Source organism: Hippopotamus amphibius, chromosome 14, assembly GCF_030028045.1.
Source record: "Hippopotamus amphibius kiboko isolate mHipAmp2 chromosome 14, mHipAmp2.hap2, whole genome shotgun sequence".
NCBI classification, from domain to species: domain Eukaryota; kingdom Metazoa; phylum Chordata; class Mammalia; order Artiodactyla; family Hippopotamidae; genus Hippopotamus; species Hippopotamus amphibius.
Window position 1 is genome coordinate 69,373,883 of NC_080199.1, and position 13,454 is coordinate 69,387,336.

Genomic DNA, 13,454 nt, shown 5'->3' on the forward strand with positions numbered 1-13,454 from the left:
TATCTATTAAATGTTTATATTATAAAAAGAAAATAATCTGCAGTCAACATATTCTAATAAATTTTTTTCCTAAAGGTAATCTAATAGTTATTAATAATAAAATAATTTTAAATGATTCAATAATTCATTGAAATTATCTGAAAGGAAGATCAAATTATTTTAAAAGCCAACTAGACTAAAACCCTTAATCAAAATACATGCAGCCGTTCAAAGGAACAGAACCTAACATCAGTCAGCTATATCATATTTGGAAAATTTAGGTATGCAAAATAATAAAAAATTTATGTTTACATCTAAAAAAATTTCATGTATAAATTTCTTTTAACAAATATTTTTACATATCATGATAAAAGCTCTATGCTCACAATACAAGGAATTTTCCAGCCACAATGATGACAATTATGATATAGTTACCTGCTATTTTCTCTTTTCCTAGTCTTAATAAATAATCAGTGTACCAGATTCTGTTTCTTGGAAAGTCACATCTAATGACTTCAGAATGCAATCATTACATCAAGCCTATTTTTTTAATCTTTTAGTGGTGATTTTCAAGAGTTCCTTGTACATTCTGAATGAAGTTAACTGCTATTTTCTCCAACTTTTTATTTTGAAAAATTTCAAACTAATAAAAAAAGTTATATAACTATCATAATAGATTTATCAACTGTTAATATTTTTCCACATGTGCTTTATCTCTCATATTATAGATGTATAAATATATTTTGACGAAAAGTTTGAAAGGAAGTTGCTGACATTTACACACTTCACCACTAAATACTTCAATGTAAATCTCCTAAGAATAAGGACATTCCCCTACATAGAGCATAATACAATTCCTCCACTCAGTAAATTTAACATTTATGCAATACTAATATCTAATTTGGGGTTCATTTCAATGTTTCCCTCTTGTCTCAATAATTTTTGACATTGTAAAAAACCTCCTAACCTATAATCTATTCATTAAGATTATCTCTGAAGATCATTTAACAAAATCTTTAATTTTGATATCATCAAATGCATTAATTTTCCCCCTGAAAAGAGAGGTTTTGAAGGTATTACTTAAGAACTTTTTGGCTATCTCCAAACTGCAAAGATATCGTTCAACGTTTTCTCTCCTTTGCTTTACAGTTTTACCACTCAGATTTGGGTCTTAAATCTATGTGGATTTCACCTTTGTATAGGGTAAGAAGTACAGCTTCAACATTTTTTAAGAAAACATCATCATTATCTAGTTCCAGAACTTTCTCATCACCCCATAAGAAAACAGTTTTAAACTACAGTTTTCATTCATTTTAATATTTACACATTTACGATTTTGATTTCTAATACTGCCTAATATAATTGCTTCACACTGACTGTAAAATAAACTGAAAAATCCACATGTTTTCTACTGAATAGTTTAGATCCAATAATTATAATTTATGTTTATAATTTATAACATTACACTAACATAAAATTAATGGGATTAAAATGTATACCTTTGCAGGTGTATGTATCCAGATAGCAGGGTTGAATAAAATGTGATCACAAAGCTGCTTCAACAAAGGTGCTCCGTGAGATAAACCATCAAGGTATTTTGCAAAGGATAAAAATTGCTCCAGGACAGCTCTAGTTATATGAACTCTTGATGACTAAAGAAAGAAAGCAGATATTCAAGCTGAAAATATACAGATATAACTTTTTACATTTTCTTTGCTATTCAAAATTTAATTATATTTAGAAACCTAGAATTTTAAGATAATTATCTAAATGATAGTTTGTTATCTGAGACCTACTCTAGGACAACTGTAGATAAATAACAGCTCAGGTTAAACAATGCACTCTCAGCTCAAGCTAAAGAAAACAAGTTATGCATAAGAATGGTTTCATTTCATTTGTTTAGAAATTGACTAACAAGAAAAGATCTCAGACAAAATTCAAGTGGAGTAGAATTACTATCATGATAATACACACAAACACACACACACACAGATACGGGAAAAGAGAAGTGCTTTCACTAGCTCCAAACCGAAGTAAAAATAAACTGACCATACGATTTCAATGAATCCTTTCTTTCAAAAGATAGAAATGACTTGCACGTTGACAAATGCAACGCATTCTACTTCACATAAAACATTGCCAACCTCTCAAATCCACAGTATTTGAAAATGCAGATCTCACTTTCCTGGAAATACTGTTCTCCTTTGGCTTTCATGACCCTTAGATTACTCTTCAATGTCTTTTGCTTAAAAGATGGAAACTGCTGACGATTATTTCTTCGGCTTTCTCTTCATAAATTCACTTTCCCTAGATGACAGTTTATGCTTCCATGGCTTGATATAACACTATCTCTATGCTGAGTATTCTCAACTAGGATTTTCAAATGCCATCACAATATATAACCTATCACCAATGGTATTTAGATAAACAACAAACCTTCCAAAATTCAAACCAAACCTCCAAGCTGCACTGTCCAATACAGTAGCCACTAACCATAGGGGTCTACTGAGTCTTTGACATGTGGCTAGACCTAAGTGATAGGTGCTGTAAGTATGTATGCACTGCATTTCAAAGATTTAGAATTAAAAAATAATGCAAAATAACTATTACTCTTTTGGTTGTTGTTGCAGTGATAATATTTTGGATATACCAGTTGAAATGATAATATTTTGGATATACCAGTTTAAATACAATACATTATTAAAATTAACTTCACCTGTTGCTTCTCACCAGAAACTTTTAAATAGCATATGAAGCTTGCAAGATATTTTAACTGGACAGTGTTAACACTACAGTATAATCTCAGATGAAAATATTATAGAGAAAATGCTCTTCATAAAAGCTAGTAATTCAAAAAATATATCTTCCTATGCAAATCTTTTTTTTTTCATCAGCTACGATCCTTTTTATAGTATCACCATCCTCCCTAAAGTAAAGAACCACCTACTACTCAATGCTAAAGCACTGGTCATATTACATCTTCACCCTATGATCCACTGATTGAAGTCCAAATATCAGTACAGGATAATTAATGTCTAAAAGGGACTAAATTCTCTTACCAATTTTACTTCCTATATCATTTGCTTACACTCATCATGCTCTTAAAAAGGGCAACTCAATAAATTTGACCTAAATATGCCAAGTGTTTTTGTACTTCTACATAAATAGTAAAAAACTCAAATGACTACAATATGCAGGAATTTAATAACAGTGTATGAATTAGGATAGCAGACAATAAAGAGTAGTGAGGGCTGCTCAAGGTACCTAAACAAAATAAAATTCAAAATTAAAAAAGCTTTTCACTGAGTCAAAGTATTTCTTTGGGCCAATGTCACATGCACACCAGACTGCTACACCTGCTTTCTCTATCATTCTCCTTCAACTTGTAAAACCCCTTGTATCCATTTCCTTTCCCTTATAAGTACAGCTCAATGCTTTTCACTTAGCTATTCAGAAAATATGCATGTTGAGCACATATTACCTGCCACGTACTCTCCTTGGCACTGTGGAAAGAGTAGTTGAGAAAACTGAAAAGAAAGAGAAAAAAAAAAAAAAACATGCCCACGTAGAATTTACATTCTATGAGAAGACAAGGACATACAATAAATAAATTAAAAAGGTAAAATATGTAACATGTTAAATAAAACAAGTGTATGAAAAGAACATGAAGTGAATGAAAATTTGTGGAAGGGTGGTTAAAAGAGGTTTTACTGAGAAGGTGGCATTTAACTAGCTTGAATAAGGCTCACAATGATTTTGCATTAGTAGGCTGTGTGTTTGACAAAACATCAACAGTGAGTAGATCAACAATAGTCTGGACAAAATTCAAGTCAAGCCTTACAGCATAACTTTACATGAAAATTTCACAAGATGGAGGAAATTATCCTAACAAGTAACTGCTTTTACAAGGGGAGAGGAGAACAAAGACAAATAAATATTTGAGTTAGAAAAATGCAGATTGGTCACTCGTTTTAAAGGTCACTCATTTAATAAAAAATAATAATGCATTTAAATTCTAAAATATTTTATTTTATTCATGGATGGGGAATAAAATTAAAATAAGAGAGCAATGGCTATTTAAAGCTTCAGCCAGCTCCCTCCCTGGTTATAATTTCACAAAGCTTAACTTATACATTTTATTTTTATTCAGTAATAATGATTTCAAGATCATCATCTGCTACAGTCTACTTTTCTGCTTAAAACCCCAAACTAGAACAGTTAGAACCCGTTCCTAAATAGTCTTAGAGATCAGATTTTAGCCTATAAAAATTGTCATGTGTTTATAAAAACACTAAAGTGATATAAAATCAGATTGACCACTATGAACATACTCATTTGAGGAGCTAATTCATAATATGGAAACCAGTTTTAACTTTCTCCATGTTATTAAAAGATATGCTAGAAGCATCACATAAGGCCTTCCATATTACTGAAAAAAAAGTCAATTTATTTTTCATAGCAATTAACACTGCTGTGCAGCAGTTTTTAATTCTAAAATTGATCTTCAGGAAACATTTTTCTAAAATTGTGCTTTTTACTAGCCCACTCAAAATCCTACCAGGTATAAAATGAATGCGCTCTTCAATAGCATGTTACCTTTACCTATAAGTATATAGTACTTATTCTTTCCATCTTGTATAACTGCTATTCACATATCTTTCTTTCTTATATAAAAAGAATACTATCTTATTCATCTTTTATCCATCGTGTATCTGCCATAATTCCTCAGTGAACGTTTAACTGAATTCATGACAAATTCAAGAATAAAATAAGAACAGAACAGGTAAGATAAAACACAGATTAGAAGAGGATGGAAGAAGGACATCCTATTTTATTTTAATGCATTTACACTGGCTGATTGATTGCTTTAGAATACTTTATTTTGAGATTTGCTTTCTTTTTCTCAAGTAAAGCTATTTTAAAAAGAGATATACTTGGATAATTTATAGTTATAAATGTGTAAAATGTAAGCTCTGGAATTTAAACTATATGACATTATTTTTGTATGGTAACTGAATACATAATTTGTAAGAAGTACTATATGAGGGGTGACTAAACATATTTGGAAGCATAATCTGAAAAGCTAGAAAAAAACAAATGTATTATAACATCTACTCCTGAAGTAATTAAACCAAACAGGAGCAATGGATGTTATAAAGAGAAAATGTTACTCAGTAAAAAGAGGTCTTTCCCACACTTAGAGCAGACCACAATGGAATGGATTGCCAGAAATGTTGATTTTTATTACAGAAACCATTCTATATATAGAGAGAGGGCATGCATTATATATTAAGAAAATTGTGGGAAATTAATTCAATTAGTAAAGGTATATCATAAAGTAGTTGATCTTCAACACCCATTTTGCTCCTTCAAGGACACCAAGATTGAGCTCCAAACAGTCTAATCCAACGTGAATCACTTATGTGTGGTGGTGTTGTTTGGCAGGGGCACACACTGATTAGTTCAGATATGGAGCATAAACATTTGCAGGACAACATTAGGTTCAAAGTAGACCTAGACCTTAGCTGATCAATCAAATTGGAGGGAAAGATCTTGTTCAGTAATTGGGAGAAAAGAGTGCTTTCTCTCCACCCAGATGTGGAGGCTTATAGCACCAAGTCTAACTGGCAATCCTGTATAACCACAAAGAATAATAGCTATAGCGTAAAATCATGACTATAGGTAGCAGAACAGACATACAAAAAAACTAGGGTCTCTGATGACATAACTGAGACTCAGAAAATCAAACCCTGAAGTCCAACTTGCTGGATATGTTTTGCTGGCTGTACTGACCCACTTTCCAACCTTCCCTATCCTGCTCCTATGTTTGGGAAGCTCCCTTGTCTATTGGCTTCTAGTTGGGTTTGACTAGTTTGGAGACTCCAGCAGGAAATAAAGGATAGGAAGAAAATGAAGTTTGGGGCATTCATCTCCCTGACTCTGGCTTCACCCCTTTCAGGTCCATATACTATATTCCTTTATTAAAGACCACACTCTATTCAGGTACACTTCTCCTGTAGTTACAATAACTTTCTATTTGAGTTATGGTACACACTCATTCCTCTCATTTCTTCAAATTTTGCTGATTTCCCTTAACAATGCTCACAACTCTTAAAGAGCCTTGCATTAAACTCTTCTCAATAACCAAGTTTAAGCGTGGCATCAAAGGTCTACCAGGACTATAAGCTACCTACCACTAGACTTCCAGTTACATCGGCAAGCATATTTCCTTATTATTAAGCTATCTGAATCAATTTTTTATTAACCAAAACAAAAACAAATATTCAATGCACCAAATTATCCAGTTTAAATTGTCTTCAATTCATATTTTGTCAAAATAAAACAAACATACCTTAAAAGTTTTTCATAAAACAGTCTAAACATGATGAATAAGCCTCTCATTAGACTAACTTCTTTGATAACTAACTTACATCTTCCAAGACAAGGAGATAAAGCTAAGTGACAGTTAACCATTAACTTGTTATTAATTGATGATAAAATAAAAATGGAACCTTTTTATCTATACTACTCACTTGACAGATTATTTAAAAATAAAACAGGTGAACATTAATCTAAGAAAAATGAAAAAGGTACTATTTTATGGAATCAGATAACTGTAAGTCCTTTTCATTTATTTAATTCAATTCAACAAATATTTATTGAAGCAGGTACACTTTTAGGTAGAAGATACAGCAATAAGGTAAGGAAAAAAATGTCCTTGCTTTCACGAAGGTGAGGTCTACATTCTAGTGGAAGGAGGCAGAAAATAAACAAGCAAAAAAAAAGTTAGACTGATGCTATAAAAAGTAAGCAGAGTAGGGAATTAGTCATTGATGGTTATCAAAGGAGTACTATTCTACTTAGAGTGATCAGGGAAGACTTCTCTGATAAGGTGTCATAAGCAAAACCCCAAATGAAGTGTAGAATCAACCCATGTGGATATCTACAGAAATAATTACCAAAGCAATGTGAAAAGAAAATGCAGAAGTCCTGAGAGGAGAACATGCTTACTATTTTAGTTTTTAAGGGAAAGGTCTGCAAAGAGGCCTTTGTATGGTCAGTGTGGCTGCAACAGAGAAAGAAAGAATGAGAATAGTAAGGGATAATGTCAGAAGAGACTTAAACATTTACTTTGAGAAGGATGGACTAGTAGGATCTGGCACATTTTCAAGGGCTTAGTCTAACCGTAAGCAAAAAAGGAATGTGAGTAACTAGTGGTGAAAGATGATGATTTGAATAAAGATGGTATCAATGGGCACAGAAAGGAGTAGAGTAGTAAGTGGCAACTAGTCATTGATTCTGGATATGTTTTGATACTGAGACAACATACTTTACTGCCAGTATGAATTTAGTGAGAAAGAAGAGTAAAAAAAATTAACATTTTTGGTCTGAACTACTTGTTGAATGTTAATGCTAGTAACTAAGACAGAGAAGAGTAAAGGATGAAAAATTTGAAAGGAAAATCAAAAGTAACTGTTTGGATAATTTAGATCTGTGAAGCTTATTAAACATCCAAGTGGAGCTGAAGTTAAAGGAGAGATTGTAGTTGGAGATACACACTTGAGAATAATGAGTATTTGCAGAAATGGGAAAACTAAGGGAAGGTAAGTTCAATTAAAGTGTAAACAGAAAACTGAAAAGGTTTCCAGGATTAAGCACAAGGACACCACAGTCTTTAGAGTTTTAGAAAGAAGAGGAAGAACTACTAGGAGAGAATTAAAGGAGGCCAAGGAGGTAGGAAGGAAGCAAAGAAAGAATGCTGTCATAAAATATAACTGAAGAAAGCATTTGAAGAAGGAAAGAATGTTAAACTAAAATGATGCTAAGGCAAACAAGACAAAGACTTGAGAACCATAAGATTTAAGAACATGAAGGCTATTAGTGACACTGACATAAGCTATTTTAAGAGAAACACAAGGATTAGAATGGCAATGGATCTAAGACTACATAAGATTCCAGAAATATAAGAATATTTTATTTTGAAAATCAACTAATGTAACTCACTAAGAAAAAGATGTAGAAACATCAGAACTATCTCAAATAATGTAGAAAAGGCATCTGATGATTAAGAGTGTGAAAAGGCAAGTCACAGAGGAAGAGATATTTGTGATACATATCCAATAAGGACTCATATCCAGGATATACACAGCATTATTTCCAAAAGTCCTCTAAACTTTATTTCCCAAGAGAAAAATAAGTTTATTTCCTCTTAGTAGAGGTCTCACCTCTATTATTTCTCAAATAGTTCTATTTACAGAGCAGCTAAATGTCATATGAATGTTAATGATTAACTGATAAGAAGAGGTTTGGGAACGCTAATGATGGTGATAGCTATTTCTTAAGGAGAAAAAATAATTTTATTTATGAAATACCACCTTACTTTTTGAAGGAAATCACATGGTACAACCAAACTCTTGTGAGAGCATAATCAGAAACTCAGCACCCATTACCGTAATAGTACAGAGTTGACTAAATAAAAGGTCTTAAAAAAAAACAGGGGATAAATGACACAGATAGGAAGTATTAAAGCCATCCAATTTGTACTGTTTACAGTATGTATTGATCGGATAAAAGGCTACTTTAAACATTCAAATATATTAAAAGCAGGGACAAAGCAAAAACTAATGTTTCTGTTGCTACCAAATACAGATTTTTTTTACATTATAACTGAAAAATAAAGCAAGAACAAAAAAGTAAATCCATTTAAACTAAAGTTGATAAAATCTGTAAGAAACTTAGTTTGAATGTAAAGATAGCAAAGCAACAATTAGAAAAAATAATTAAGAGAAAATACTCCTAATTTGAATAAAAGTAGATAAAATAATTTTTCTTTAGTTTCTATTTTTACTCAAAATTTCTTAATTATATAGATTTCTCACACCCAATTTAGTTTAATGTCTACACATACATCTAAGTACATAATATAAAAATGTTTGTGAATTAACCAAAAACGTGGCCTCTGCAGTCAATGGAATGGGAAACTGTAGGAAAAAAATATAGTTAGTGATTGTCAGTGGTCCATCTGTGAAGGCTACACAATAAAATCATCAATACATTTCACTTACCTTTTCTAGTAAGTAGCCAATGACTAAAAATCCTTTTCCACCCAGCATCTGTTCTTGCATGGCTACTGAACTTTTAAGTAGTTCAACCAGGAATGCCAAAAGAGTAGCACTGCATGTAAAGTACAGATAATTCCATTACATAATCATCAAACATTGATCATAAACACAGTGTTCCATTTCAGTATTTTATTTTTCCTAAAGGTAATAAGCATATTCAGATTTCATGTCTACTTTGCTGACTATTATATTATGCAAGAATATTTCTCACAAGCATGAAAAATCTGGTTTTATCTCCTTAAAATTAAACATTATATAGAAACATAACTGTGGAGTTTTTTTGTATTCCAAGGTAAAATATCAAAGTTTATCATTACACATATATATTCCCTACTTCAAGTAAATTTAACATAAGAAACACACTTACAAATATTGCACTTCTCCATAATAAATACTTTGTCACAATATTCTTTTGAAGAACATGCTATCTTAGAGAATTTAAAATATGTTCACAATATTGCTTTGGAAGAATACACCTATTTTTTAAAATATTCAGAGAAACGTACAACATGTAAGTTACTTATGCCCATATATGCCCTCAGGAAAGTTCATGAGAGCAAAGAAAATAAGATGATTTATGTAATATTGAAATAAAAAGTGGCAATCGATTACACAATGTATACACAAATACATAAAAGCACGCAGATATGTGCCAGACAAAGATAAAGCACTTGATATGTCTGTGGAATAAAGGAAGAAACAAAAGAAAAATAAATGATTGCATTACATTAAGCTTTGATGATGTATTACTTCACAAAATTACATAAACAATTTTCAATCAGCATCATTGATGCATGATAGCATTCCTAATTAAGAAAATATATACTCCTTCATTATATATGCTTATGTAGTTTATAACAATAAATGACTCTAAGCCAGACTTTATCAACAATTAAAATAATATTCATTTATACTGCTTTATAATATACCCCAAATTGTCAATTTACATTCACATAAATTTCTAAATATATTTTAAATGCACAAATACTCATTTCTACATGAAATTAAGAAAATTTGGTAATGAGGAAAACTCAAAAATTACTAAGGCTCAAAAAGAATCTAAAGTTATTCTATTTTCTGAAGTTACTCTAGCTCTTCAGGTTTCTATAGGATTGAGAACACATTTAACTGATAATTTGGCTATTCTTGTTCAAAATGGAAATATTCTCATAAAAAGAATCAACAGCAAAATTAGCATCATTAATATCACTATAAAATTGATAGTTTAATGGATTACATATCAGCTAGAAAACTATAGTATGTATGTAAATAAACTACGTTACAAGAAACTGAAATTCAATTACATTAACTCACCCTGTATCTTTAAGCCACAAAAAAGAAAACAGTAAACTAGTAGTGCAAATCAATGATATTCTTTTATTTTGTCCTAAAGTCAAAGATGGATATTTACAAGAAAAACACAACTACCCAAGAACCCCTTGGAATTTTTTTAGTGTTTCTGTAAAGAACAACTATTAAGCAATCTAGTTCATTTTACATGAATTGTATCAAAGTCAAAGCCACTTCACAAATAATTGCTTAAGCACCAGTACACATAATACATCTGCCTATGTGTTTGAAAAGAATAAAGAAGACTATTGCATAGAGATTACATAATTTCCTAATCTGTTCATGGAAATCTTACCTACATCTGAGGTAGTGATTTAGGGTGAAAGATGACTAAGACTCCTAAATATCAGCACTGCCAAAAAGAAAGAATAAAAATGCCTCACTGTGGTTCCTATGATCCATGAAAAAAATGCAGAAAGTGTATCTTACAATAAATCACCCTTCTATATAGAACCATACAAAATTACAAAGATGCCATGGATTTTCTCACTTTTTTATGTCAGAAGGACTACTCTTTCTCAGACATCTAATGAATTAACTCAGACTTCTAAACACAGTGGAGCTCCATTACAAAACCAGAAATATTAATGTTAGTGTTCCTAAACATTAACACACGACAATCCATACAATGTCAACTTCGCTTCAATTTTAACTATGACAACAATTGAAAAGTCAAATGCATTCACTAACAGAAGTATTTTCAATTTATACCTAAAACCCAATGCAATAGCAATACTACATCTTTTCAAAAAATCTTTAAAGTAAGTATATTTGACATGGTGGACTTAACAGTAAATAGATGGCCATCTTCGAAGAGGTACATTTTCAAACATAATTTAACAAACTTACCAGTAACTAAAATGCATCGGATTGCTTCAGGGCTCACAATAAACTTGCAAAATTCTGTGTACTGCCATACAAAATTTCTCTCCATTCTTGCCTATTTCCAACTCCCCTAGATACAAAGGCAAATATAAAGGATACTTCAGCCCATTCCTATATCTCCTACATACCACTTGCGGTCTAGACACATCAGTTCATCTGTAGAGGATCTAAATATACAGGATAAACCAAAAAGCAAGTATCTGTGTCAGCCAAAACTAGTACACACAACACAGAACATTCTTTTGAAAAGTATAGCAATACCCAGAAACAGATTTTCACAGGAATATTTTACTTGATAGACAAAAAGTAAACTGATTTTTACCTCATAAAATCAAATTGCTAAACTTTTCAATAGACAGTACTATAACATATGTTCTGTAAGTAGCAACTCTACTTCAGGAATAGTTAAGAATTTTTAATTCTGTCTTCTTTTAAGGAAAATGACACTAATAACCTATAGGGTTATTTCTTCAAAATAATTACCATCTTCTGACTCTTTAATGAGCTTTAATTAAATTAGGAAATAATATTTATTTCAAATATCACACTAATAAAGGGCTAGACCTTAAGAAAAATGAAGGAAAAAATATAATAATACAGCTAATGATTTAGCATGTTTATATTCTCTCCAGCGCTTTCTGGTCCACATTATTAAAGAATTACCACAATAGTCTTGGCCCACAAATACCTGATAATATTTAATAACTTTGTATAAACATGACTCATTTTTGTTTCTAATGTAAAAATACATACTACCTTTAGGAGCCATTAAAATTTATGTAAATATAGATTTTTACTTGATTTTAATATATCTTTATCCATTTCAGTTTGTCCATTATTTATTTTTTACAAATAACTGATGTAGATAACTCATGTAATGTGATCCCCAAACTTTTATTATCTTTGATGAATTTTATTATTTAAAGACATGATATATCATAACGATAGACTTTAATTTATAACTGAAATGATTAAGATTGAATACTTAACCTAATTTCAGTTCAAAGGCAGTTCTTACAGTACAAGAAACTGGCTTTTCAATTCACTTTGTACTGAAACAATCAAAGCACTTCAACTACATGGGCTGTTTAAGTATATTAAGAACAATGGAATTAATAGTGTAAAAATTAAAGATTCCCCCTGAAATTCAACACCTCCTCCAATTACATAAGGGTGTTTTTAATCTCTTAAGAAACACTACAGGCAAAATAAGTAGATTACATTCCAAGGGATTTAAGGTACCAGTAACAGGGGGAAAATCTTTTGACTTTTTCATAAGGTTTCGTCTCTTAGGTAGCCTAATTTAGTATTGAGAAACACTGAAATCCTACAAAAGATGAATAAATATATAAAATATCTAGTATCATAGCTTCTATGCTATTTCTTTCACTACAAAACTCTTCCAAGATGAGAGTGATCACAGCAGGAATAAAACTGTAAAAGAAATCAACTCAAGTCCATACCCAAGATAATTTCACACTCAACATAATTAATGTCCAGTGCCACACAAAAAATCCCACAATGAATTAGAAGAGTTAAATTCCTTCACAGTTCAAAATTAGGAAGTTCTCAACCAAAGCTTCTAATTCCAGGTACATTTAGCAGTCACTTTTAGACCATGTATTCCTGAAGATGCTATCTCAAAAGACCACTGCCTAACTGCCTACCTAGGCAATAAACCCTGATATACAAACTGTCACATTCATCAATTCAGACATCAAGTGGAGATACATGCCGAAATAAGTAAAATACATTTATCTGCAGAGTCAAATAAGGAAAACAGTGAAATGCAGTACAGTAAAATGTGAGGACAGATGAAATACACTGGGTAGCACATGAAATCACTAAGCCTCCCTTAGTCATGAAATCTCTCCTTAGTAAATTCTACCTTTTCTTTCAGCCTGATAAGGAGGCATGCAGCCTCATGACTGAATTGCTACCACTCTCATGGCTACCTAAGGACATTCTTTAAAGGCCCTATTAAAAGTTAGTCAGGCTATTACACTTTTTAACCTTCCTTTGTCTGGCAACGGATTTTAATTTTATGTTTCATCAGCCTATTTTATTTCTGACAAAATAAATTATAGTAAAAAATAAACATTTGTAAAATTGTAACTG

At 31.3% G+C, this 13,454-nt stretch overlaps 1 protein-coding gene across 4 annotated transcripts in view; it reads right to left on the bottom strand.

Annotated features, from left to right (window-relative positions):
• NBEA (neurobeachin) overlaps positions 1–13,454 on the bottom strand; it is a 625,442-nt gene that overhangs the window by 461,954 nt on the left and 150,034 nt on the right. For all 4 annotated transcript variants that reach the window (XM_057707391.1, XM_057707390.1, XM_057707389.1 and 1 more), the window contains exons 11-12: positions 9,045–9,153; positions 1,479–1,631 (exon numbers count right to left, since the gene is read on the bottom strand). In XM_057707391.1, coding sequence (XP_057563374.1) covers positions 1,479–1,631; positions 9,045–9,153 — 262 coding nt within the window. The remainder of the gene's footprint in view (positions 1–1,478; positions 1,632–9,044; positions 9,154–13,454) is intronic.